At 45.5% G+C, this 26,780-nt stretch overlaps 1 protein-coding gene across 4 annotated transcripts; it reads right to left on the minus strand.

Annotated features, from left to right (window-relative positions):
- Window positions 1–598: 598 nt before the first annotated feature.
- Window positions 599–26,780, minus strand: Syce3 (synaptonemal complex central element protein 3). 4 transcript variants are annotated; one of them, XM_017595121.3, is made up of 4 exons: window positions 26,481–26,780; window positions 8,798–8,906; window positions 8,403–8,485; window positions 1,054–1,199 (listed from the first exon to the last, which is right to left on the minus strand). In XM_017595121.3, exons 1-4 carry the CDS (start codon window positions 26,610–26,612, stop codon window positions 1,143–1,145), a joined length of 381 nt encoding a protein of 126 aa, XP_017450610.1. In that variant the 5' UTR covers window positions 26,613–26,780; the 3' UTR covers window positions 1,054–1,142. The 4 variants fall into 4 exon arrangements, with proteins under 4 accessions (NP_001128725.1, XP_006242306.1, XP_006242308.1 ...); XM_006242244.5 differs by lacking the exon at window positions 8,403–8,485 and having other exon boundaries at window positions 930–1,199; XM_006242246.5 differs by lacking the exon at window positions 8,403–8,485 and having other exon boundaries at window positions 930–1,199; window positions 26,395–26,553.

Consider the following 26,780-nt stretch of genomic DNA (forward strand, 5'->3'; position numbering starts at 1 on the left):
AGATAATTAAATATCCTATTTCCTGATTGGATCGTCACTCTAGGGCCCAGAGTCCTAGCCCAGACTGGCCCAGGACCACTTGGCACCAGTGAGTCTCTCTAAAGCTTTCTCCCACACGGGTCTTACCAGCTCCCTTCTAGACGAGCCCTGCCTTTTACTCTAGATATTCCTTTTTGTTACTGGCATGAACCAGGACGAGGCATTTAACCCTCTTCTGGACACCTGTTTCTGCAAACCACATTCAAAAGGACGTGCTTTCTCCCTTCATCCAGGGAGAGCCCACTTTAGGCAGGTCTGAGTGCTGCTGTCTGTCCTGACCTTCAACCTGGTTTATCTCAAGTGGGCCATTTTATTCCTTAAAAAAATAAAAAGCAATTTAGGGGCTGGTGAGATGACTCAGTGTTTTAGAGAACTGGTTACACTTCCAGATGGCCCAGGTTTGATTCCTAGAATCCGTCCGCACAGTAGCTCACAACCGTCTGTAATTCCAACCCCAGAGAACTGTACACCACCCTCTTCTGGCCTCTGTGGGCACTGCCTGCAGGTCGTGCACTGACATACATTCAGGCGAAACACCCATGCACGTCAAATAATAAAATATTTTAAAGAGAGTTTATTCATGATTATTGTGAGGGGAACGCATGTGTCATGGTGGGAGTGCAGAGGCCAGAGAACAGCTTTGTGAACTGCTTCTCTCCCGAGTCTCTATGTGGGAGTAGGGACTGAATTCGGGCTATCAATCTCGGGCAAGTGTCTGCATCCACAATCTTGCCAGCCAGGTTTTGTTTCTTTCTCTTCTATGCTTGGTACAACTGATACAGACCGGCGTTTGGCTCACTGAAAGCATTCCTCACGCTTTTCATCTTTGCTTACGAAATCTGCTGTCAAGTTGGGTCAACTATTGTGCAAGACAGAGAGGGGGGCGTTGGTTTGCTTGAAAATAAGTTTATTGAGAAACAAGTACCATGCACACGGCTACACGTCTGGGCTTCTGGACCCATGTCCCTGGCTTCGGCCCACAGGCTGGTGACAGATGGCGGCTCACTGCTTGCGTTTGGTCTCGGTGAGTAGCTCTTGCCAGTTCTTCTCCATCTCCTCTTTGCAGTTGAGGAAGGCATCTTCTAGCCGGCGCATGGACTCTGCTAGTGTGGGGTTGGTACGCATGACCACCATATCGTAGGCCATCCAGGTTGCCTGCACTACAATAACCAAACAGGCCCAGTTAGGTGACAGGTGCTGACGCTGTGGAGGCCCCACTGTGCTCAGCTTTAGGGGTAAGACCCTGGGAACACTGAGTATCCCAAGGAGTGAAAACTTATAAGGAGCTATAAACACCTATAAAACGTCTTTCTACATTAGCAACAATGACACCTGCTAATATTCTAGAAGTCTTAACTTCTCAGTATTTGAGTCAGTAACAGAAACAAGCTGGAGGCTGATCTGCTATGGAATGGGAGGAAAACCACAGCAAAACCTTGCCCTTACCTGTATGTAGTCCACAGCTAATGGTTGCCGGTGACGCCTAAGAAGTCAACATTTTTACACTACCGAAGCTTACATGCTCAGGTAAGCCGACCATTTCTAGACCCACAAGATCCAAATTGTATGTTTTCTTGTGCTCAGTGACCTGGGACACCTATCTACTTGTCCCTGACACCTGTAAGGCACAGGGGTCCTTCTCCTGGAAAGGCTTGACAGCCTCGCTGTTAGGAATCCTTGAACATTCACCGTCACACAGACAAGCATCTCTGCTTTTTCCAGAGTAGCATCTCCTGGGCCTCGAAGTAAACACATGGTTCTTGTGCAAACGCAGTGAAGTGTGTGTGTGTGACTCATTCTGCAGCGTCCACTTCTGGTTCTTCCCTCTAGAACTTTAGCAGAACATGGGCTGCCCCTCTGCATGACAGCATAGCATAGCAGACATGTGCCCTTAAGATTCCTCTACGAGGGTAAAAAATAGTGGATATGTTGGGAAATTATATCACCACAAAAATTAACCAATGAGGCTATAGGAAAATGACTAGGGAGAGACGTGCATGTGTCCATACATGCAAGCGACATCACCTCATCACAGACTCGAAGTAGTGGAGAGAAGCAGATATTTAGTTATGGAAAAATTACCAGAAAAGGTAATGAGATCATGCATGGTCTCAACAGAGTGCGTACGTCTCTACTCCTAGCACTGGGAGTCTCTGGTGTTTGGATCAGGAGTGGCACTTGGGACACTTCCTACAATGTAGAACACTGGCCCATTTCATTATACACTGATATTTGGTCTAGCAGGTTGGGAATCATTCTAGCACAAAGGATCTGCAGACCACCCTTTCCAAACCCCAGACAGCAGATGACATATGGATCTGGAAGCCAGAGCAGAGCTGCTTGCCCTCTCCCTACCTGCTAGCTCTGTGAACTGGAACAAGGATGCAAATTTGCAAACTCAGTCTCCTCATTCACAAAATAGAGACCGTCTACTATCTTCCAGTGAGAACCAAACAGATACATGTTATGAACAGAATGTATGTGCAGCTCTATATTTATGTACAAGTATGGTCCCAAGTTAACGGTATTAGGTGATGGGCCTCTGGCAGACATGCGGTAATAAGGGTGGAGTCCTCACGACTCATGGGGTTGGTGTCTTTATAAGAGACACAGCACTTGCAATTGGCCATGTGAGGAGACAACGAGAAAGTGGACGACTATACAAACGCTGAAGAGATTTCTCACCACATAACCTGTTGGCACCTTGATCTTGGATGTCTTGGATGCTAGGACCATGCAAAATAAATGCTTATTTTTAAAGCCACCTTGTCTGTGGACATTTATTATAGACTCCCCAGATGATTAGTCAGAATTGGTGCCTGGACGGAGAGTGTTGCTATAACGAACACCCGAAAGTATGGGAGCATCTTTGGTGGTGGGTAGAGGTGGCTAGCGGTAATAGTGTGTGATAGAAGTGCATGACACGGCGAATAAGTGGAGCCTTAACAGAAACCCTGGGTCAGGAAGAGAAGAGGGATTTGGAGAGAAACCGTGTCTTCATAGAGAATATAGGCAATGCTGGACGGAATGCTTGGAGACCTACAGATCGTAAAGATCATCCCATGAGAGATCAGATGGAAATAAGGAATTTTATCAGGGACTAAACGAAAGGTGACCCTTGTCATGACTGTCAAAGGACCTGGCTGGATTGTGTCCATACTCAATATTGTGCAGAAGATAGAATACTGAGCAGTGAAACTAGACACCCAGAAGAGAAGAATTGTTTAAAATTAGAAACGTTTTATTATAAAGTAAATAATTTAGGTGCTCAGGGCAAAGACTTAAGGTAAGAAAGAAAATAACAGTAGGGGATAAAAAGCTCAAAGAATGAATCGCACATAGTACCCCACAGCACTACATACTAACTCCTCTGAGCTTCCTAGGCCAAGGCAGAGAAAGAAAAATCCTTGTATAAGGCTCAGGGATGAACACACCCTTTAAACCTACTCTGTTCTGGAGCTCAGTGGTTAAGCTCTCTGTCATGGTCACTCCCATTGCTGTGAGGAGACATCAGGACCAAGGCAACTTATAAAAGGAAGCATTTAATTAGGGGCTCGCTTACAGTTTCAGAGGGCGGGTCCATGACTATCATGGCTAGGAGTTCGGCAGCAGGCAGGCAGGCTGGCAGGCAGGCAGAGTGCTGGAGAAGTAGCTGAGAGCTCATATCTGAACCATGAGTTGCAGGCAAAGACAGAGAGTCCTGACCCACCTTCTCCAGCAAGGCCACACCTCCTAATCTTTCCCAGTTCCATGAACTGGGAACCAAGTATTCAAATGTACGAGTCTATGGGGGCCAGTCTCATTCAAACACCACACCCTTCATAGCATATATGAAACCTCTGTTTGATTCCTAACATGGGAAGAATAAACCTCATGAATAAAAAAAAAGTCAACAAAGAGAAGCAAGAACTCTATCCTAAGAGAAAATTTCCCAAGGAGGTTCCTCTAGAAAGAGTATTCTGGGGAGATAGTTCAGTGGTTAAAGGCATCGCTGCTTTCCTAGAGAACAGGGGTTTAATCCCCACATGACCATTCACAACTGTCTATAACTCCAATTCCAGGGGACTGCTCTGAACCTCTATGAGCATTGCAAATGTGCAAGTCATACTTGCAGGCAGGCAAAAATACTCCTACACATAAAATAGATGTATTTAAAATGAAAGTCAAGAAAAAGAGTACTTGTAGCTGCAAATGACTTTGGTGACATCTGTATTTTAAATACAAGGAGGCCCCTTCACGCCTGTGGTTAGTTAGAATAATTAATAAGGTTAGCTAGCCATACGGCTCAGAGCACTGTAAAGAGACAAGCAGAAAGACAGCAGGCACTCTGTCGTTTGCATAGCTCTCTTGTCCTCTGATCTAAGGGAAATATTTTAGAATCTATAGAATAGGAGATATGTCTGTCTTGTTTGTTTTGTAAAGATAGAGTTTCATGTAGTGCAAGTTGGCCTCAACCTTGCTATGTAGTTGAGGATGACCCTGAACCTTGAAAGCACTGGGGTTACACAGGTGTGTGTGTGTGTGTGTGTGTGTGTGTGTGTTACTACATTCCGCTTCAGAAGTGTCTCTTGAGGTTTCCATTCATTTACTATTTACTAATTGCCACTCTGTGCTGCTATTTGCTGGGGCGTCTCTGGCACTATATAGCAAGGTATAGAGTGGACACATCTGTGTTCCTGAAGTGTCCGTGATAAGTTGCAGTAGGAGACAGATCATCAGATCATCAGGAAACAAGTCGCCAGAAGCTGTGAAACATGCTGAGAAGGAAGTAAACAGTATGTGTTGTGACAAAGAAATGGCAGGTAAAGTTAAGACCTGCCCTATGAGGCCACACAGTAAAACCTCCTGCTAAGACCATAGCTCAGGGAAAGACTATGTGCCTGGCATTCCCAAGGTTCCAGCACCACTATCATCATCATCATTACCACCACCATCACCATCATCACCACCACCACCACCACCATCACCACCACCACCATCACCACCACCACCACCACCATCACCACCACCACCACCACCATCACCACCACCACCACCATCACCACCACCACCACCACCACCACCACCATCACCATCATCACCACCACCACCACCACCACCACCACCACCACCATCACCACCACCACCACCACCACCACCACCATCACCATCATCACCACCACCACCACCACCACCACCACCACCATCACCATCATCACCACCACCACCACCACCACCACCACCACCACCATCACCATCATCACCACCACCACCACCACCACCACCATCACCATCATCACCACCACCACCACCACCACCACCACCACCACCATCACCATCACCACCATCACCACCACCACCACCACCACCACCACCACCACCACCACCACCATCACCACCACCACCACCACCATCACCACCATCATCATCACCACCACCACCACCACCATCATCATCAAAAAGGAAGAGAAAGAAAGGGAAACAAAATTCTGTCACCAGCTACCTGTGTTTGGAAGTAGATTTTCCTGAACTCACTCAAGTGTTCAGAGACTGAAGCCATGGTTGGTATTGTGACTACAATCTTAGGAGAAACAGCCAGAACCAGCAAACTACACCAAGTCCAGATTTATTACCTTCCAAAGTTGGGCCATAGCCGATGCTTTGGTTCCAGCCTCCTGGACTGGCCCCGCAGCAGGAGAGAGCAGAAACAGATTTGGATGCTGACACTAGGAAGCTTCCATAGCAAACCCTAAGCTGCTGGGGTAGTTTGGTAAAAAGACAGTGAGCACGAAAGCTGTGATGACTGTGAAGGGAGAATCAGCAAAAGTGTACAGTTCCTTGGGTGCACTGACTCCAGAACTGCCAATAAAGACCTAGAGAGTTCTTCCTGAAAACTTAGTTACGTTACTCTTTCCTTTCCTTTTCTGGAGGGGTGAGGAGAGGTAGAGTTAGTGCTGGGGAATGAGCCCAGAGCACTGGACACATGGTAGCCACATTCCACCACAGACTTGTGTCATCCATAAACAGTGATAATAATTATATACATTCCCCTTAAATTGTTATAAGTAAAAGAGATAATGTATTTAGAGCATATGGAAAAGACATCAACTTGGTGTATAAGAATCATACACTGTTATTGTCAACACTTCACTAACCCAGAAGAATACTAAATAGCCCTTTAATCCAGAACTATGAGACAAGGCAGGGGCAGGGGCAGGGGCATGGGGCATTTGAGGTCAGGCTGGTTGGTCTACACAGTGAATCCTAGGACAATCAGAGCTATTATGAAGCCCAGAGAGCAGCCACATTATTAAGGAGCCACACTGTTACACTTTGTTACTAACGCTCCATGCTTTACAAGAATGGGTTTCTGTTTCCTGAGCCAAACAATCCTGCAAACCATGTTTTTCAACTTATGCTGAACTTGTAACCCCATGAGGTATGCCCCCCTCCTCACCTTGCTAATCTCCTGAACACCCGTGATGACTCCCCTTTCTTGGGATGAATTCTCACACTTCTCTACCCCACAGGTGGCCATGATCCCTGAGTCTCCCACTCTTCTGTTCAGGCCACTAACAGCCAATTATCTTGACAGCTGTTTTCTAGGAACCCTAGCCCTTCCCCATAAAAAGGATCTGAAAAGCCAGTGAGGGGCTACTCTCTCAAACACCAACTTAGGCTAAGAGAGTTGTTTGGCCAGTCCCTTGTACATTTCTAAATACAGTCGTGGAATTTTTTTTCTCAGACCTAACACTACATAACTATTAGTGTTAGCCATCTTAATATAACATGTACATATTTCTCATCTTAATTTATATTTTAAGATTACAAAGAGTCACATCAATGTCCATCTTAGTTAGGGTTTTACTGCTGTGAACAGACACCATGACCAAGGCAAGTCTTTTTTTTTTTTTTTTTTTTTTGGTTCTTTTTTTTCGGAGCTGGGGACCGAACCCAGGGCCTTGCGCTTCCTAGGTAAGCGCTCTACCACTGAGCTAAATCCCCAGCCCCCCAAGGCAAGTCTTATAAAAGACAACATTTAATTGGGGCTGGCTTACAGGTTCAGAGGTTCAGTCCAGTATCAAGTCCAGAAGCATCCAGGCAGGCATGGTACAGAAGGAGCTGAAAGTTCTACATCTTTATCTGAAGGCTGCTAGTGGAAGACTGGCTTCCAGGCAGCTAGGGTGAGGGTCTTAAGGTCACACCCACAGAGACACACCCACTCCAACAAGTCCACACCTCCTAATAGGGCCACTCCCTGGGTCAAGCATATACAAACCATCACAATGTATATCCCCGGCCCTTAACCACTTTTAAGAAAGGAATAATTTTTATTCAAATTTATATCCCCCCACCCTCCAGATAAGGTTTCTTTTTTTTTTTTAACATTTATTTATTTCATGTATATGAGTACACTGTAGCTGTCTTCACACACATCAGAAGAGGGCATCAGATTTCATTACAGATGGTTGTGAGCCACCACGTGGTTGCTGGAATTTGAACTCAGGACTTCTGAAAGAGCAGTCAATGCCCTTAACCGCTGAGCCATCTCTCCAGCCCTTTATTTTTATTTTTAATTTTTTAAGGTTTCTTTGTAAAGCCTTGGTTATCCTGAACTTGCTCTGCAGACCAGGTTGCCTTCGAACTCACAGAGATCTACCTGCCTCTGCCTCCCAAGGACTGAGGTTAAAGGCACGTGACAGCACTACTCAGCTCAAGTTTATTCTTAAAATGGCACATAGTAGACCTATTCAATAAAAGGCCAAACAACTAGATTGGAGTTATTTAGTTTTTTTGGTTTACATTTTTAACATTAATCTTGTATTTATGGGTATGTGTGTGAGCCTACAGGAGTTTATGTGCATTGTGTGCATGTAGGAGCCTGTGTACGAGTGCTGGTGTGCACATGCTCGTGGGCCATGGTGCACGTGTGGAGGTCGCAGGTTGACTACTTATAGGAGTCAATTCTCTCCTTTGACTGACTGTGTGGGCTCCAGGGACTGAACTCAGGTTGTCAGGCTCAGCTACCCTTACACACTCACAGCCAGTTTGCTCTCGTTTGAGTAAAGTATCTATGTTCTGTGCCCTGTAAAGTGCCCCCTCCTGTTTTCTGTAGCAAAATTTGGGCTTAAGGATTATAAGACATGATTTTTTTAAAAGTATTTTGTTTTGTTTTCAGACAGGGCTTTTCTGTGTAGCCCAGGCTGCCCTAGAACTCGCTTTGGAGACAAGGTTGGCCTAGAACTCAGAGATCCGCGCATGCCTCTGGGATTATACATATTTTGAATTAAGAACATATAAAACTATGTTGCTGCTGCTACTGCCTCATGGAAACGCGTTGAATACAATAACATTCCGTCTTGAGGATGAAGGAATGCACCCACCGTGTTGCTGTTTTCCCCGCAGTACTGTGCTTCCTGTTTTCGGTGGTACGCGAGTCTTACCACGGTCATTTCAAGCCTTCCTACTGAAATAGATCACAGAAAGCTCGCTGTTTGCTGCACAGGCGAGTCAGCGTCTGGTGCTGCGCCATGTGCATGCCTCTGTACTCTGCCCCCATGAAGGCGACAACTTGGGTCCAATGGTGGAAGTTAGGTGCCGTCCCGTGGGAGAAAATCACAATCACTCAATCACTGTAAGTGTCAACTGTTGTGTTGCTATAGTTACAAGCCGTAAAAGTCGCAAGGATGTCAGGAGAACCCTCCTTAGAGAGAGCGTTGATAGAGGTTCGGATGTCTGGGGAAAGGAGGGAGGCACGCTGACTGGGAAGGCATCCTACCTGAGATTTTTTCCATCTCTTCCAACAGCCTTTCCAGGTCCTTGTTCAGGTCGGACAGCATTTTCAGCATGTTATCATAGCTTCTTTCCCCAGGATCGGAATCAGCCATCTAGGCAGGGAAGAAGGAGGAGCTGCATGGGACTTACTGACATTTTAGCTCCCGCTCTACAGCTCACCCACGAGCAATCCTCCGACAACTGTTTCTCCTTCTCTCAGAGTAAGACATCACCGCTTACACCCCAGAGTAGAGGTACTGTGCCGGTTAGACGAAAACTGTGTGGAAGGGTCTGCACAGACTATGGCACTGTGAACTGTTTTTTTTTCTTTCTGTTTTTAAAGATTTATTATGTATATTTGTACACTGTAGCTGTCTTCCAACACACCCAGAAGAGGGTATCGGGGCCATTACAGATGGTTGTGAGCCACCATGTGGTTGCTGGGAATTGGACTCTGGAAGAGCAGCCAGTGCTCTTAATCGCTGAGCCATCTCTCCAGCCCCTGCTCTTTTCTTTTTTCGACCCTTATTATGTGTCATAGTTATTGTCAGTTGTCAACCTGACAGATCTGAGAAGCTGGAACCTCAGCTGAGGAACTGTCTGCACTGCACTGGCCTGTGGGAAAATCTCTTTTGTCTTTCTTTGTACCTTCCTTCCTTTCCTTAAAAAGGTTTATTTATTTAATTTAATATTACCTTTAGAGGTTCATTTATTTTTATTTTTTTTTGATGGTATGGGTGTTTTGCCTGTCTGTACACCTGTGCATCTCATGTTTGCAGTGTCTGAGGAGGGCGGAAGAAGGCATCGGATCCCCCGGAACTGGAGTTAGACAGTTCTAAGGGCTTTGTGGGTTCTGGAGATTTTGGGGTCTGCTGGAAGAGCAGCCCATGCTTTTAACTGCTCAGCTATCGTTGCAGTCCTAAAGATTTATTTTTAAACTACATGTGCCTATGTGTCTGTCTGTCTGTGGAGGGTATGTGCACATGAGTGAAGGCCAGAAGAGGGCGCTGAATCCCCTGTAATTAGCATTATAAACAGTTAAACAGTTAAACAGTTGCTAGCCACCGTGGCTGGTGGAAACTGAACTCATGTCCTGTGCAAGAGCAGCCAGTGTTCTTAACTGCTACACCTCTGCAGCCCCGCCTGTGGGACATTTTGCAATTGCTAATTTCCATGGAAGCGCCCAGCCCACGGTGGGTGGTGCGCCTGGGCTATATAAGAAAGCAGGCCAGTGAGGAGCACTCCTTACGGCCCCTGCTTCAGTTTCTGCCTCTCCGGTTCTGCTTGAGCTCTGCTCAAGAGTTCTTGCTCTGGCTCCCATTGGTTATGGACTGAAATTTGTAAAACAAAATAAGCCCTTTCCTCCCCAAGTTACTTTTGGTCAGTATCTGCCATCCTTAAACTGTTAAAGGAAAGTTTTGTTTTGAAAGATTGGTCTCACATAGCCCAGGCTAGCCTTGAACTTGAACGCCTGATCCTCCTGCCCCTGTTTCCAAAGTTACAGGTACAGGTCAGCACATCAGGATAAGGGTGAAATTCTGGGGGTAGAACAGAAGGCCCCTGACAAGCATGGGGCAGATCTGGGGTCTGGGCCAGGGCGTATGGTCTTTGGGGATCTGTAAATGTGTCACTTCTGGAATGTGGTGCTATTTCTCATTGGGGAACTCACCTCTCTGTTGCTGTTTTTGTAAGTAACATGGTTTCTAAGAATGGGTGGTGCGTATGAGAGTGGGCTGAGTGTGAGTGTCTGACAAAAGGCCTGTAACATGTTCCTTGAGCCTTTATTGTGGGGTTCCTCCCTGTTTTATAGTCGGGCTGCATGCACTGACCTGTCCTGGAGTTCCTACCTCTTCACGCTGGTAATCTGATATTTCTCTGCCTCTCCCTGAAACAGGTCTCACCAGTGACAAATGGCATATTCACGGTGCCTCTTTCTTTATATTTAACCTCTCTTCAGTACCTACCACTCAGCTGTTTTCTCCTGGTCAAAATCCTCCTGTTGGCGTTGAACTTAGAACTCTCAAGAACTCTGACTGCCTGAGCGCTCCTTCTCTGCTCTCTGTGGACCCTTCACTGGCGTTCAAATGTCAGTGCAGGCCCCTCGGGCGGCACAAAGCAGACTCTGGCGACGCCCACATGCCCACTGCTTCGCTATCCTGTTTAGCTTGTAGATTTCGATGGTGCTTTTAGTTTTTGTCTGTTTTTTTTTTTTTTTTTAAGAGAAAATTTCTGTACTGGCTGCTTTTGTGTGTCAACTTGATACAAGCTGGAGTCATGACAGAGAAAGGCACCTCCCTTGAGGAAACGCCTCCATGAGACCCAGCTGTAAGGCATTTTCTCACTTAGTGATCAAGGGGGGAGGACCCAGCCCATTGTGGGTGGTGCCGTCCCGGGGCTGGTGGTCCTGGGTTCTGTAAGAGAGCAAGCTGAGCAAACCAGGGGAAGCAAGCCAGTAAGAAACATCCCTCCGTGGCCTCTGCATCAGCTCCTGCTTCCAAGTTCCTGCCCTGTGTGAGTTCCAGTCCTGACTTCCTTTGGTGATGAGCAGCAGTGTAGAAGTGTAAGCTGAATAAATCCTTTCCTCCCCGACTTGCTCTTTGGTCATGGTGTTTGTGCAGGAATAGAAGCCCTGACTAAGGCAGTTTCTTTGTGTAGCCCGGGCTGCCTTGGACCTCACTCTGTAGACCAAGCTGGCCTCAAACTTAGAGATCCACCTGCCTCTGCCTCCCGAGTGCTAGGATTAAAGGTGTGCACTGCCACCACTTGGTCTTCAAGTCGTGCTTTTAAACCCCAGTCTGTTTGGACACTTGCTACGCCCTTCTCCTTAGGGAATGTCAAACTCAACAGTGAGTTACTTTAATGTTTCCCCCTTCCCAATCTTTCACCTTTTAGCCAAATGGATGGCATCACTATTCATCAAATAATTCCAGTCAGGACTAAGAAGTCGCACGGAAGCCTGCCCTCTTATATAACATAGTAAGTCACTGAAAGCCACCAATCTTATCTGCTTCTAGAACATTCATGATTCAAGAAAGTCCAGAGCTTGGGAGCTACTGGCAAACTAAACTTTGCCCTGTGGAGCTCATCATGGCGTGGTAATGATTGATACGCAGTAGAAGAGCCCAGCATACATCCACAGGATGAGAATCCTCTAGCAGAACCAGGAGGATTGGATGAGTCTGGGTTTGCAGGAACGAATGACAGAGGGTGATGTAGGACATGGGGAAGCCTGGGAGAAGGAGCTGATTAGAGGGCAAACCACAAGCCTTGTTCTATGAGGCCTCTAACTGAGCCTTCAGGAGGCAGCTGAATGAGTACACCTGAAGGAAGATTGACCTGAGGGCACAGCATCTGAGCAGAAGTGCAGACCCTCACCTTTCTCCTGGGCTATCTCTGTAAAAGACCCTCCTCCTGTACTTTGTCTTGTCCTGCCCATTTTACATGATGACTTATTTTTTTTTTAATGATGTGAAAATATGGTACCACTGAAACTCAAGAGCTTTTTGTTTCTTTCAGGATGAAACACAGTCTTCATGTAGCTCAGTGAGGGGCCTGGGTTCAAGGTACAGCATTATGAATACTCAAAAGATAATGATTTCACTATAGTTTCAGTGTAGCTCTGATGACTCTTCTTATCCAATCGTGAGTTGTACCCAATTAGTTGAACAAAGAAAGCATGGCTATTCCTTACAAATCTATGCTATATGATGAAGGAAATCCATAACTAAGGACCAGCAAGATGACAAAGTTAAAATCTTCATGGTTCTCTTGCAAGAACCAAAAGAAATACAAAATGAAAGAGAAAAATTCTGCTTTGTGGGTGGCTACAGAAATCTGTCCCGGCATCTCCAGTGTCTCAGCACTCCAATGCCTTCACCGAGCCCTCACCTTCACATCGTCACTCAGTGGCCTTTTAAGGCCTTTCCACAGGGTCTCTGACCCTTACGCATGGTGCCTGGCTTCAGCTATTCTTCCCAATCTGAATCTTGGCGTCTAGCGTGGTTCCCAAACCAGTGCCACGTGGAACCATGCTTACCACACTGCCCAGTTCTGCTGCTAGCTTATGGTGTACCCTGGCTTCCTTGGACCATAGCTGTAGAGCTTCTGTGTTGACCCTGAGGAACCCTTCCTATTGTTCTGCTGCAGAGCAGGAAGCTTCTCCACAATGGTGCTGATCTCTCTCAGTTTCAGCTGCTTCTGCAACACCGGCCTGAATACTGTCTTGCTTTGAAATTTCCTCTGCTGAATAAACCACTCCATTACTTTCAAATCCAACTTCATGCAAGGCCCCAAGACATGAACAGAATGAATATCCATACCAGTGCTCACGAGCCTAGTTCCTAATAGACTTCTTGTTCGCATCTGAACCCACTGAGCTGGTTCTCCACTGTCTGTCTGCATTTCCCTTCCAAGCACAAAAATGGCCCATTAAGCTCTGCTTACATTACTCAGTCATTCAATAGCTTTTCTAGCCCAAAGTATCAAATGTTTTACATCCTTTCCACAAAAAAAGCAATTTTGAATGTGAGGTGGTTTGGCTGGTAAGGGTGCTTTCTGCCAAGCGTGAAAACCTGAGTTCAATCCCTGGAAACCCACATCGTGTAAGAAGAGAAGCGATTCTTGTAACTGTCCTCTGTTCTCCACATGTCTGTCTGTCTCTCTGTCTCCCCCTCCCTCTCTCTCTGTCTCCCCCCCCCCCACACACACACACATAGAGTAAATGTCTTAGAAATTAGGCTTAAAAGTTACATGGTCAGGTTTATCACAGCAACAGCCCCACTTTCTATACTAATTTCTGTCCTAGCTTTGCTTCCCATTGCTATGATAGAATACCCTGACAGATGCCATTTTAAGGGAAAGGGTTTATTCAGCTTACACTTCCAGGTCACAGTCTATCACTGTGAGGAGGTCAAGGCAGAGACGAAGCATTAAGTCACATCCCTAGTCGAGAAGAGCAGAGAGAAAGAATGCATGATGCTTACTAATGTGCAGCTGATGTTCTCCACTCTTCTAGAGGACAGGACCCAGCCCCCAGGGGATGATGCCATCCACGTACTTCACAGTCAAGGCAATCTCCCACAGACTGTCCACAGGCCAACCTTTTTTTTTTTAAGAATTTATTTATTTACTTCATGTATGTGAGTATACTGTTGCTGCTTCAGACACACCAGAAGAGGGGACAGGATCCCCATTACAGATGGTTGTGAGTCACCATGTGGTTGCTGGGAATTGAACTGAGGACCTCTGGAAGAGAAATCAGTGCTCTTAATCACTGAGTCATCTCTCCAGCCCCCCACCGGCCAACCTTATCCAGATATTTCTCACTGAGATGGTCTTCCCTGGAGACAATTAAAGCTAACCTTCACAATCTAAATTTATTGTACTTGCTATGCATCTGAATGGGGATGCTAGGTAGGAAGCTAGATGGGTTGAGTTATGGAGGGCGGGCTAGAGATAGAAATATGAATACTATCCACATAGAGATGCTATTGAAAGACAAAGATCAGATTGCCAAGGGAGAGAGTACAGGTGGAGAGGCCTGGCACCAAGATGGGGAAGTGATGTGCAGGAATTACCCAGAGACTAAGGATACAGTGTCAGATAGGTAAAAGTAGGGCAGAGTCATCTTCTCAAAGTCCATTGCATTCTTTTTTTTTTTTTTTTTTTTGAGTGGGAGGAATCACACCCATTGGCTGGTAGCATCAGTATTGGTGGATCAAGAGCCAGTTGGGGAATAGGAATCAATCAGAACCACCCTTACGTTCCAATGTTGAAGTAGTTTCGTGAAGTTTTAGAGCTTAAAGAACAAGGAAAGTTATGACTCAGGCAAGGTTAAAGTGCATTGGTGGGTAAATCAGAGAGGTGGGGGTACTGAGCAGGAAGATTCTTTTCTTTCTCTCTCTCTCTCTAAGGTTTATTTATTTATTTTATGTATGTGAGTACACCGTAGCTGTCTTCAGACACACCAGAAGAGGGCATCAGATCCCATTAGATGGCTGTGAGCCACCATGTGGTTGCTGGGATTTGAACTCGGGACCTCTGAAAGGGCAGTCAGTGCTCTTAACCACCGGGCCATCTCTTCAGCCCAGTCTGCTGCATTTAAACTATTATTCTCCTAGTGTAAAGAATTTCCTGAACTGAAAAGGAAGCACTTAAAAATAAAGAGTGGAAATTCCCAAAATTGTATGGGATGATGTGTTTGTTAGTATGCAAGCAATTTACAACCTGAGAAAGTAGGATACTCAAGTGGAAAATGTTAACAAGGATAAAGCAATAATTATGAATATTCATGATTCAGTGCGTTTGGATATAGAAGAGAATTTGGCACATTAGAGTATTAGATCAATCTTACTATTCTACTTTAAAAAGTATAGTTGATTACAGACCGGAATTTTTCTTTTCTTTTCTTTTTTTCGGAGCTGGGGACCAAACCCAGGGCCTTGCGCTTGCTAGGCAAGCGCTCTACCACTGAGCTAAATCCCCAACCCCTAGACCGGAATTTTTAACTAAAGCTTATTAACAGTTTGGGAGCATTTAAGAGAATGCAAGCTTCATTGTAAGCCTGATGTGATATTTGTAAGAATTTATTAAGAGAACTGGGCTTGGTGGTATTTGCCCACAATTTTAGCCCTTGAGAGGCAGAGGCAAGAGGATCATCATGAGCTTTAAGCCAGTTTGCGTTACATATTGAAATCTGCCAAAGAACCATACACAGTCACCAAACCAAAACTAAAACCCATCCAAAGAAAAGAACCTATTAAGAAATCACGCAGGTGTTAACGCAATTGAGGCATTTAAAAAGATACACAATATTGCAATTATAATGAGATGAGCTTAAGTTTGTACATGGAAGAACAAAAACGTTTTAAAAGTTATTACTAAAGTCTGCTGCTAGACTTTATATGCTTTATAAACAACTCACAGGGAGGTTTCATTTGCCTGGGACTGGGGTTTTTTTGCATGTAGCTCCTGGGAGAAGCATTGTTCAACTTGTCAGTCCAGTAGGCTGCTTCTCAGGCTTTACAGAGGGGTAGATTTGTTGGTACTTTTCCCCTTTGGCCGCTCATACATCATCTTTTGACACTGTGAGACCTTGACATGGGGAAGGTGCTTCTTTCCCAGTGACTTTCCCAAACATCCTTAGCGTTATTCACCCCTCCTTCCTCTCCCTCCGTATCATCCCCCTTCCCACTTTCCATGTAGCTCCCTTTCTAGCATCTGTCTCCTGCCACACTCCTCTCTAGAGCTCATTCTCACCACCACCACCGCACAATGGTTCCTTTCTGCTTTTCTGGCGGCTACTCCAAGTTACACACTCAAACGTGAAGACTGAAGTCTAGGAGACACACAAATCAATATAGGTGATCGCCATTGTTCTTTGCTGCTCGCCATAACATGAAGGCAACACCCTATAGCTGATGCTCCCGTACAAGTCTGTCACAGGGCATGAAGAAATGAAGCTGGTGTTAGGTCTCATAGTGTCAAAAGGTGATGTATAAGCTGCCAAAGGGGGAAAATTATCAACAAGTCTACTCCACTGTAAAGCCTGAAAGTCACACCTACTGGGCAGGCAAGATACTCTCAATGCTGTAATAGTGGCATTTATATCTTGGGGGTAACCAAGAGCTATCTGTTCAGACCTAAAAAGCTTGCTTGACTGGGAGAAACTCATGCCTGGTACTGTAAACCTAGCCAAGAGCCTGTGGCTGAAGAGATCATAGGCCCTGGAGGACAACCTGCTACTACCATGCTGGTAAATAATCGTTTCCAACTGTCCTCTAATATTCTAATATTTACATTCATAGATAAGAGCAGCTCCCATCCGTCATTGAAGTAGCTCCTTTTTGTAGCAGATGGAGGCTATTACAGATAGTCTATTACAGAGGCTGTTTCGACTGGTCAAAACCCATAGTCTAAGTGATTGTGGGGTGTTCAGCCTAAAGTTCAAGGAATATTACAGAAGAGAGGTGGAGATACTGTGAGAGCCTGAGGACCAGATGACTGCTGCAAGACAGTTTCTCCTGGACACGACAGGGAGATTGTGACCACAGGACCTTAATTATACGGCCTGCAAATGACCTACAGATACCATAGCAGTCAACATGCCAACCTGAGGGGAGGAAGATATCACATGGCTATCTTCTTAGGTGAATATCCACAGGTATTCAGTCAACGATGATGAAAGAAGAACCCGTTTTCTTCAGGGTCAAGCACCCAACCCTAAGTGGTTGGCTCTGTTAATATATCTATTAACAAAATCAAGAGCTGGCAGTGGTATATAGGTATATAGGCAGAATTAGAGGGACACGAATAATGCACTTACATTTTTCCCCTAGTGTACAATTTTCTAAAAATTTGAGAATTGTAAAGGTAACTTTAAAAAAAAGATTTTTAAACTTTAATGAAATATCAATGTATTGACTTTTTTTTGCTTGTTTTTGAGGTAAAGTCTCATGTAGGTCAGTCTGGCCTCAGACTTGCTTCGTAATAAAAGATACTCAAACTCCTGATCCTTCTTCCTCTTCTTTCAGGTACTAGGATTACAGGCGTGTACCACGGTCCTTGCATACCAGTTCATTTAAGAGTTGAAGTGTCTGGCCACGGTGACACACGCTGTAATCCAGCACTTGGGAATTAGAGGGAAAAGGAGAAAGAATTCAAGATTATCCCATTGTCAGCCATGGAACAGGTCTGAGGCCAGCATGAGCTACATGACATCCTTCCTTAAACAAATAAAACTAAAACTGCAATCACTCTGGAAATCTGGAGAATTCTTTAAAAGCTAAAAATAAAACCTCTGTATAGCTAGTTATACCACTGCTGGGTATATGCCATTGACATTCTACTCCATAGATATCTGCTCAGCACATTCAGTGCCATTCTATTTACAATATCAAGGACATGGAAACACCTAAATGCCCTTCAGCTGAAGAACGTATAATGAAAATGTGGCCCATAAACACATCAGAATACTATTAAGCTGTGAAATAAAATCAGGAAATTTACAGGTGAGTGGGTTATGTCCAGTAAGGTGATCCAGACCCAGAAAGAGAAATACCACCTTTTCCCTTGCTTGTGGATACAAGCTCTGAACTTTTAGATAAGCGTGTCTTAGTGTTCTGTTGCTGTGAAGAGACACCATGATCAAGGCAGCTTCTCTAAAAGAGGGCGTTTTACTTGGGGCTCATGGTTCCCAAGGGCAGTAGAGTCCATGACCTTCCTGATGGGAAGCTGACAGGCACTAGAGCAGGAGCTGAGATCTTTACATCCTGATTGGCAGGCAGCAGGCAGAGAGAGAGAGAGAGAGAGAGAGAGAGAGAGAGAGAGAGAGAGAGAGAGAGAGAGAGAGAGAGAGAGAACAAGCACTTTTGAAACTTTACAGCCCACCTCCAGTGACACACTTCCTCCAACAAGGCCACACCTCCTCTCACAAAGCCACACCCCTCTAACAAGGCCACACCCCCTCTAACAAAGCCATATCCCTCTAACAAGGCCACACCTCTTCTAACAAGGCCACACCTCCAACAAGGTCACACCTCCTAATTCTTCCCAAACAGTTTCACTAACTGGGTAACAAGCATTCAAACATATGTGCCTATGGGGGCCGCTCTCATGCAAACCACCACAGCAAGTGTCTAGCCTGAATGGCTACAGATACCAGGAAAGTCTAAATGATGACAACCCAGCACTGAGGAGGCAGAGACAGGTGGATCTGTATGAGCTCAAGGCAATCCTGGTCTACACAGGGAGTTACAGGCCAGCAAAGGCGACAGAGTAAGGCCCTGTATCAAAAAAGGGGGGGTGGCATATATGGTAGGGGGACAGGAGAGGGGAATAGTAGGATACAGTGGCTATGAGGGGAAAATGGGAAAAAATAGATGTGGGGGAAACTAACCTAAGGAGGGGTTGGGGAGGGCAACACAGAGGAAGGGGGCAAATAACACTAAGGATATTTAAAATGTCATAGGGAATTATGTTACTTAAAATTACATTATATGTTTTATGTATATATGGGTACACACACACACACACACACACACACACACACACACACACACACAGAGTTTAGTTGAAGTTACACCAACCAGAGTGACAGTACTCCTCCCACCCCAAAATCCATAGACTATCATCTATCAGAAAGCCCTTTGCTAGGTAGGTATAGGTAACTTCCTTTCCGTTTTTGGTCAGGGCAATTCAAAAGACACCCCTAAAACTTACGCTACAGCCAGTGCCCTGAGTACCTTATGGAAAAAGAAGGTAAGTCCTTTTTGCTGATGATACCACACTCTTTGGACACTGGAATTGGAAGAGCCAATTTGGATGTGACCTGGAAGCCTCACCCCTGAGGAATAGTTCTCATAGTACTGGAAGGAGCCTTGCAAACTGCTGAGGAAAACCGAGATCAGTAGTCCTATCCAGCTGTAATGCCTAGGAACTACAATAATGACCAGCACAACGGGGAATTCCAAAAGATGCAATGGTGACACTTGTGGGTAACCAACAGCCACCTGATTGGACAGACCCTCTTAAGAGGAGGGGATTCATGCTTGGCACCGTAAAACCAGTCACTGCCTGTGGATGGCGAGGCCATGGGAACCAGAGGAGCACCAACTGCTGTCACTTTCCTAAACCAGTGTAGTTTTCAACTACTTTCTAAGTAGTTGTCCTTCTACATGTAGAAAAGTGGTGACATGTGAAACTCTAGACTGGAGAGAGAGATGAAAAATACTATACTAAAATTAGGTGAGAAAGAGCTTTGAATAATTAGTGTCTAAACAAGCATAGATTTTGTCCTCACTACAGTGTTGTATTTGGTTTATGTCAACTTGACACAAATTAGGGTCGTTTGGGAAGAGGGACTCTGAATTGAGAAAATGCCTTCATAAGACTGGCCTATAGGCAAGTCTGTTGGGCATTTTCTTGATTAATGACTGATGTGAGAGGGCCTAGCCCACTGTGGGTGGTGTCAACCCAGGGTGAGTGGTCATGAGTTCTCAGAGAAAGCTGGCTGAACAAGCCATGAGGAGCAAGCCAGTAAGCAGCATTCCTCCATGGTCTTTTTGGTTCCTGACTCCAGGTTCCTGCTTTGTTCCTGCCTTGCCTTCCCTCATTGATGGACTGTGAAATGGAACTGTAAGCTGAAATAATTCTTTTCCTCTCCAAGTTGCCTTTGGTCATGGTGTTTTATCACATCAATAAAAACCCAAGGTAAGTGCTATTAAATACTATGATTCTCTTCACTGTACAATTTCTTCCCAAAATGTAGTGCGAGATATCATTCACAATGAGTTAGAAAGAAGAGAAAACAAGCAGGAGCTGGGTATGGCAAAATGCGTGTCATCCTAGCTGTTCAGAAAATTGAGACACAGGGATCATCAGTTTGAGGCTAGCCTGGACCCCAACTCTAAAAGGCAGGAGTTCTATTTTCCCATTTTTAATCTTTTACCTCTGATTTCTTTGCACTCTGCTCTCAAAACAACAACCAAAACATCTTAAAAAGCAGAAGGAAACAATGACATAAGACTGATAAGCAGTCAGAAATGTAGGGAGCCAAGGAGTATACAATTAAAGCCAGTAAGAACAGAGGACCGTGTAGCTGACTAATTTGGGTAGTCAACAAATATAACAAATATATATATATATATATATATATATTTTTTTTTTTTGGTTCTTTTTTTCGGAGCTGGGGACCGAACCCAGGGCCTTGCGCTTCCTAGAACAAATATTTATTGGATACTATGCACTTTAGGTGCTTGGACATCAGTGAACAAAACGTAGCAGTCTCAGTCCCTGTGGAGTTTTCATTTCAGTCAGAGGAGGCAGCCAGCAACACACATATATAAATATCAGGTGATGATAAAAGTGCTAAGGAGAAAATGGAGCAGTTTCGGAGGTTCACGAAGTAGGAGGAACCACTCCATTTAGCGTGGGCCAGAAAGTGTCCTCTGATTGGTTGAAAGATGAAGTAGACTAGAAGGAAGGAAGTACTTGAGCCCAAGAGTTCTATGAATATCTTGTGGGAAGAGTTCAGTGTATAGGAACACAACAAAGAAAAGTCCTGAGGCCAAGTGTGTTGGGGGTGGGTAAGCAAAATAACGTTAGCAAAGCTGGGGAGAAGTGGAGAGAGGGACATTAAGAGATGGGGGCGGGTATTTCTGTAGAATTTTGGCTTTTCTTTGGAGGATTGAAGAGGTGTAGCACACCTTCAATGATAATTTAAAAGAATCATGGTAGCCACACCATTAAGGATAGACCAAAGAGGAGTTGATTCAAAATCCTACTCAGATAAAGGATGAGAGAGCTTGGACCAGACTCTTCGTTAGAAATGGAAGTAGTAAAAAGTAGCTAGATTGTGAATATGTCATAAATACTGTGAACAGTATAGTGAAAAAATGTGTTTGCACACTCCTATTTTGTTTTTGGAGTATAGATGACTTTCAAAATCACATGACTAGTTGAAGTATCCTAGGAAATGAAGGAAAATTGGTAAGAGGTCTGATTGGGAAGATGAACTAGCAAAGGAAAGGGAAAAGAAGCTGTCAGGGAGAAAGGAACAGAACCAGGTTAGATTAATGTCTTTGAAGCCGAGGAAGGGAAATATTCTAAGTAGAATAATAAATAAAAAGTGATTATCACATTTAACAATCTGGAGGTCACTAGCACCTGGACAGATGTGCTGGCTAGTTTTATGTCAACCTGACACAGCTAGAGGGAGAGCAGGGGACCTTAATTGAGAAAATGTAAGACTGGTCTAAAGGCCTGCAGGGCATTTTCTTAATTAGTGATTGATCAGGAAGGACCCATCCCATTATAGGTGAGACCACCCCTCATCTGGTGGTCCTGGGTTCTGTAAGAAAGCAGGCTGTGCAATTCAGGGGAGCAAGCCACTACGGGGCACTCCTCCACAACCTCTACATTACCTCCTGCCTCAAGGTTCCTGCCTTGCTTGAGTTCTCTCTCCTCTTCAACCTGCTTTTGGTTTAGGTGTTTCACTGCTTCCCTCCAGGTGTTTAGGTGTACAACAGAGAAGCAATGGTAGTTCAGCAAAGACTGAAGGCTCCTCAGTACCTAACATGGTCCTGAGAAGATGGATGACGTGTATGTAACACATCTGGGTATAAAACATAGGTGTGGAGGATGAGCAAGATAAAGGACACTGAAGGACAAGTAGAAAATGTTTAAGGGGCAGGCAAGATAACGGGGGGGAGGGGATGAGGCAACAAAACATATTGCTATAAACAGAGGATCAGACAAACTGAGGCACAGAGCATGAGGCAGGTAGAAAAATAGGAGCTGTGGCCACATGACTTTGGATTCTAGAAATTGATGAAGTCAGAAAGTAGATCCAGGGAGAGAATCTGAGCGCTGAGGTGGGTGAAGAATATCTCAGGGTTAGAATTCATGTATTGAGATTGGTGAGTTAGACCCAGGGCAGATGGCATTAGTCTAGGGCATGTAGACTTCAGGACTTGGTGTGTAGTGTTTGGAGAATGCAGCAGGGAGCAGGGTTTGGGGATGAAGAGACTGAGAGGAAATGTCTGTGATGTGGGAAGTAGAGACTGAAGGGGAGGACTTAGGATGTGGGGTGAGAAGAACCCTCCTGCTTCTTCTGTTTGGAGGGAAAGACTAAGGGTAGGAGTCTTGGGATGTAATGTAAGAATTTTGAGGAAAAGGAGCTTAGGGTGTGCAGAGAAGAGAATGATGGCAGGGAGTTTAAGGTCCCTGCAGGAAGTTAAGAGACTGCAGGAAGAGGTCTTAGGGTATGAGGTAGGGAGAGTAAGAGGAAGCATCTGGAATAATTGGGGCTGAGGAGACTGAAGTCAGGGGACTTAGGGTGTGGAGAGCTTGAGGGAAGGTGTGTTGGGGTTGGTCTGGTTCTGCTATGTATTCAAATGCTAAACACTGTATCCCAAGATTTGGTTGCCCCAAGACAAGTGAACTCTCACACACAACAGCTTCTGTTGTGTAAATCTTGTCCCCCAAATTACTCCTGATTGGTTAATAAGGATGCCTATAACCTGGGCTGGGCAGCAGAGAAGGGGCAGAGGTAAGGTTCCGGGGCTTGGGGTCTCAGACAAGAACCATGATGAGGAGAGAGAGGAGGGAGGAAGGAAGAAGTCATCATAGGGTAGGTGGATCATGAGCACATGGCCATGAGGGCTGGCCTGTCAGGGCAGGAGCAGCCCAGGTGGAACACGTCATATCTCAGTGTTACTGACAGGAAAGTAGACAAAAATAGCATAAAGGGTTGATATCTGCCCAGCTCTAATGCTTTAAGGCTTATAAGAAATATAAAGGCTTTTGTGTCTTTTTTTTTCTTTTCTTTTTTTTTTTTTCGGAGCTGGGGACCGAACCCAGGGCCTTGCGCTTGTTAGGCAAGAGCTCTACCACTGAGCTAAATCCCCAACCTTGTGTCTTTTATTTAGGAACTGTATGGTCTAATTGGAGTTTGGGGAGAGAAGATGGAGGGAAGGGTCCTATGACTCTGCAGGGTAGGAAGGTGAGGAGAGCAGGAGTAGGCTGTGGGTGTGAGGCGAAGGGACCTGAGTATTGTTTTAGTCACTGTTCCATTGCTGTGAAGAGACACCATGACAGAGGCAGCTCATAAAGGAAGCATGTAACTGCGGGGGGCGGGGGGGTTGCTTGCACTTTCAGAAGACTTAGTCCAGTATCACCATGGCAGGGAGAACGGCAGCATACAGGCAGGTGCTGGGGCTGGCACTGAAAGCTACGAACTCTTCTACAGGCACAGAGCACCTAGGCCTAGCACGGGCTTTTGCAAAGCCCGCCCTCAGTGACACACTTCCTCTGACCATGGGACACCTAGTCCAGCAAGGCCACACCTCCTAATCGCTCTCATCCTTTCGGAGTTCCACTCCCTTGTGACCAAGCATTCAAGCAATGTGAGCCTATGAGGGCCATTCTTCTTCCCACCACCACACTCCATTCCCTGGCCCACACTGGCTCGTAGTCACGGCATAAAACAAAAAATGCATTCACTCCAACTTCAACAGTCCTGTCCGTAGTCTAGCGCAGGCTTTGAAAGTCTCTTCTGAAACTTGTGGCATCTTTCTTAAACGTACGCCCCATGTGAAATAAAAATCAAAAAGCAGATCACATACTCCCAACATATTATAGCACAGAATATACATCAACATTCCAAAATGTAGAAAAGGGAGCACAGCAAGGAAATACTGAACCAAAGCAAGACCGAAGGGCAAACTTCAAACTCTGCTTCTCTCTCTCTCTCTCTCTCTCTCTCTCTCTCTCTCTCTCTCTCTCTCTCTTTCCTCCCTCCCCCCTCTCCCTCTCCACTTTCTCCCTCCTGTCCCTCTGCCTTCCCCTCCCTTCCCCCTCCCCTCTCTTACTGAACTTGGCTCCCATAAAACATTCCCTGGGGTTACTTTCGTCCTCGCACTGCACATTTTATATGTTTTTCTTGCTCTACTTGCTCCTTTTCACTATAGATACTGTGTAAGAGCAGTCACAGATAGCCATGTGAAACAATCAATATTAGACTGTCTTGAAACCTCTTATGCCAATGCCATTAGTCCAAAAAAAAAAAAAAAAAAGCTTAAATTTAATCTCAGGCAGATTTTTTTTTTTTTTTTTTTGGAGAAGAAGAGCAAAAAGTAGTTACATTCTTTGCCAAACTATCACAAGAATTGTCTCTAGGCCACTTACAAATATTCTTCACCTCTGAAACTTCATGAGCTGAGCTGTCAGGATTTACATTGTCTCAGCACCGTCGTCTTTTATGTGCCTACTAGTATGGCCCATTAAGACCCATGTAAAGCTTTAAAAAAAAAAAAAAAAAAAAAAGGCTGGAGAGATGGCTCAGCGGTTAAGAGCACCCGACTGCTCTTCCAGAGGTCATGAGTTCAATTCCCAGCAACCACATGGTGGCTCACAACCATCTGTAAAGAGATCCGATGCCTTCTTCTGGTGTATCTGAAGACAGATACAGTGTACTTAAATATAATAAATAAATAAATCTTAAAAAAAAAAAGACCCATGTAAAGCCTTCAACTGCTTTCCAAATCCAAAGTCCTAAAGTCTATATTCCCCCAACAAGCCATATGGTCAGGGCTGTCACAGCAATACACACTCTCTGGAACCAAACTGTTGTATTGCTGTGAGGATACCATGACTCAGGCAACTTTTATCAAAGAATGCATTTTATTGGATGCCTTGCTTACAGTTCCAGAGGTGTAGTCCATTATCATCACGGTAGGAAGCATGGTGGCATGCAAGCAGGATCTGGAGCAGTGGCAGAGAGCTATATCCTGATCCATAGACAGAGAGAGCCTGTAGGCCTGATAAGGGCTTTTGAAACCTCAAAGCTCACCCTGAGTGACACAATTCCTCCAACAAGGCCACAGCTACTCCATCAAGGCCGTACTTCCTAATCCTTCTAATCCTTTCAAAGAGTTCTACTCCCTCATGACTAAGCATTCAAATACATGAGCCTATGGGAGCATTCTTATTCAAACCACACAACAGTGAGGAGAAGAAGCTGAAGGAGACATTTGTGCTGAAGAGTGGGGGCTTTGGATGTAAATGAGAAACTAAAGGGCACTTTTTTTTTCTTTTGGATATAGGGTAAGGAGACTGAATGAAGGGACCTTTAGAATTTGAAGACTTGACCAGAGTCTTAGAGGAACAAGGAGATTGAGGGAAGGAGGTAAGGATATGAGTTGAAGAAGCTGATAGAAGGGAGATAAAGTGTGGAGTGAGGAGTTGAAGGGAGGCTTCTAGGGTATGAGTTGAGGAAGGTGAAAGGAGGCAACGGTATAGGAGATAAGGGGAGAGAGGTAAGGATGGGTGGTGTGGGCTGAAGATTCTAAGGGGTAGGATAATAGAATGTGGAGTGAAGAGACAAGGAGAGACATCTGGACTGAGGGGTGAGGAAGTGGAGGAGAGGGAGTAAGAGTTTGGGTTGAAGCCTTGGTGTGATGGTGTAGGCCTTTAATCCTAGCACTCAGGAGGCAGAGGCAGGCAGATCTCTGTGACTTTGAAGCCAGCCTGGTCTACAGAGCTAGTTCCAGGCCAGCCAGGGCTACACCAAGAAATCCCTGTCTTGAAAGTTCCTCACTCCCGACTCCCTACCCCCTGCCAAAACAAAACAAAACATAAAACAAAAGAATGTGGGTTGAGATAAGAAGAAGCATTTGGGGATGTAGGCTGAAAAAGCTGAGGCGGGGAGGTAAGTATGTGGGGTGAGATGAGGGGTAGCATCAGGGGTATGGGGTGAGGAAGCTGAGGAGAAGATAAAGAGATGGGAGATGAGGAGAGGCATTTTCAGTATGGGTTGAAGAGGCTGAGGGGAGGGGAACAAGGGTGTAGGTGAGGAAATCCAGGGAGCTACTTTTGCTGTGGTAAGAAGAGACTGAGCGGAGGTACCTGGAGTGTGGGAGGAGGAGACTGAAGGATGGAATATTAGGCTGTGGGATAAGGACATGAAGGAAAATGTCAGGTTTTGAGGGTGTAGGAACCAACCAAGGTGAAAGGTGGGGTGTTAAAAGAGGCAGGTGAGACGTGAGGGACGTAAGCAAGTGGCGAGTTATAGGGTTGAGGGTTTTCCTGTGGGGCGGTAAGTACCGTGGGGACCGCACCGGACTCCAAGAAGCCCTAAGGTCCGGGCATGCCGAGACAGTCGGATCCCAGGGCGCGCCGGCCTCGCTCACCTCTGGCTGGGCCCGCGCTCTGGTCAGCTCCACAGCCCACGCGGCGGGAGAGGAAGGAGGGACTCCTGGCAACGACGCCCCGCCCCTGTCCGTTGCTAGTCCCGCCCACTGGAACTGGCCTCCTGCCCTCATTGGTTCTTCTAAGGACGGGACTTTCCAGTGGGCGGGGCCTGTTCTGTGGTCTTCGACTTGGCTTAACCTGGTTTTTTCCTGGGTTTTGGAGGTTGAATGAGGGCAGAGTAGAGATGAGGAAGCCCCAAGCTGCCTCCTGCCTGTGTTCTTCCCAACCCCCCACAGTCC

Source organism: Rattus norvegicus, chromosome 7 (assembly GCF_036323735.1).
Source record: "Rattus norvegicus strain BN/NHsdMcwi chromosome 7, GRCr8, whole genome shotgun sequence".
In the NCBI taxonomy this organism is placed as follows: Eukaryota; Metazoa; Chordata; class Mammalia; order Rodentia; family Muridae; genus Rattus; species Rattus norvegicus.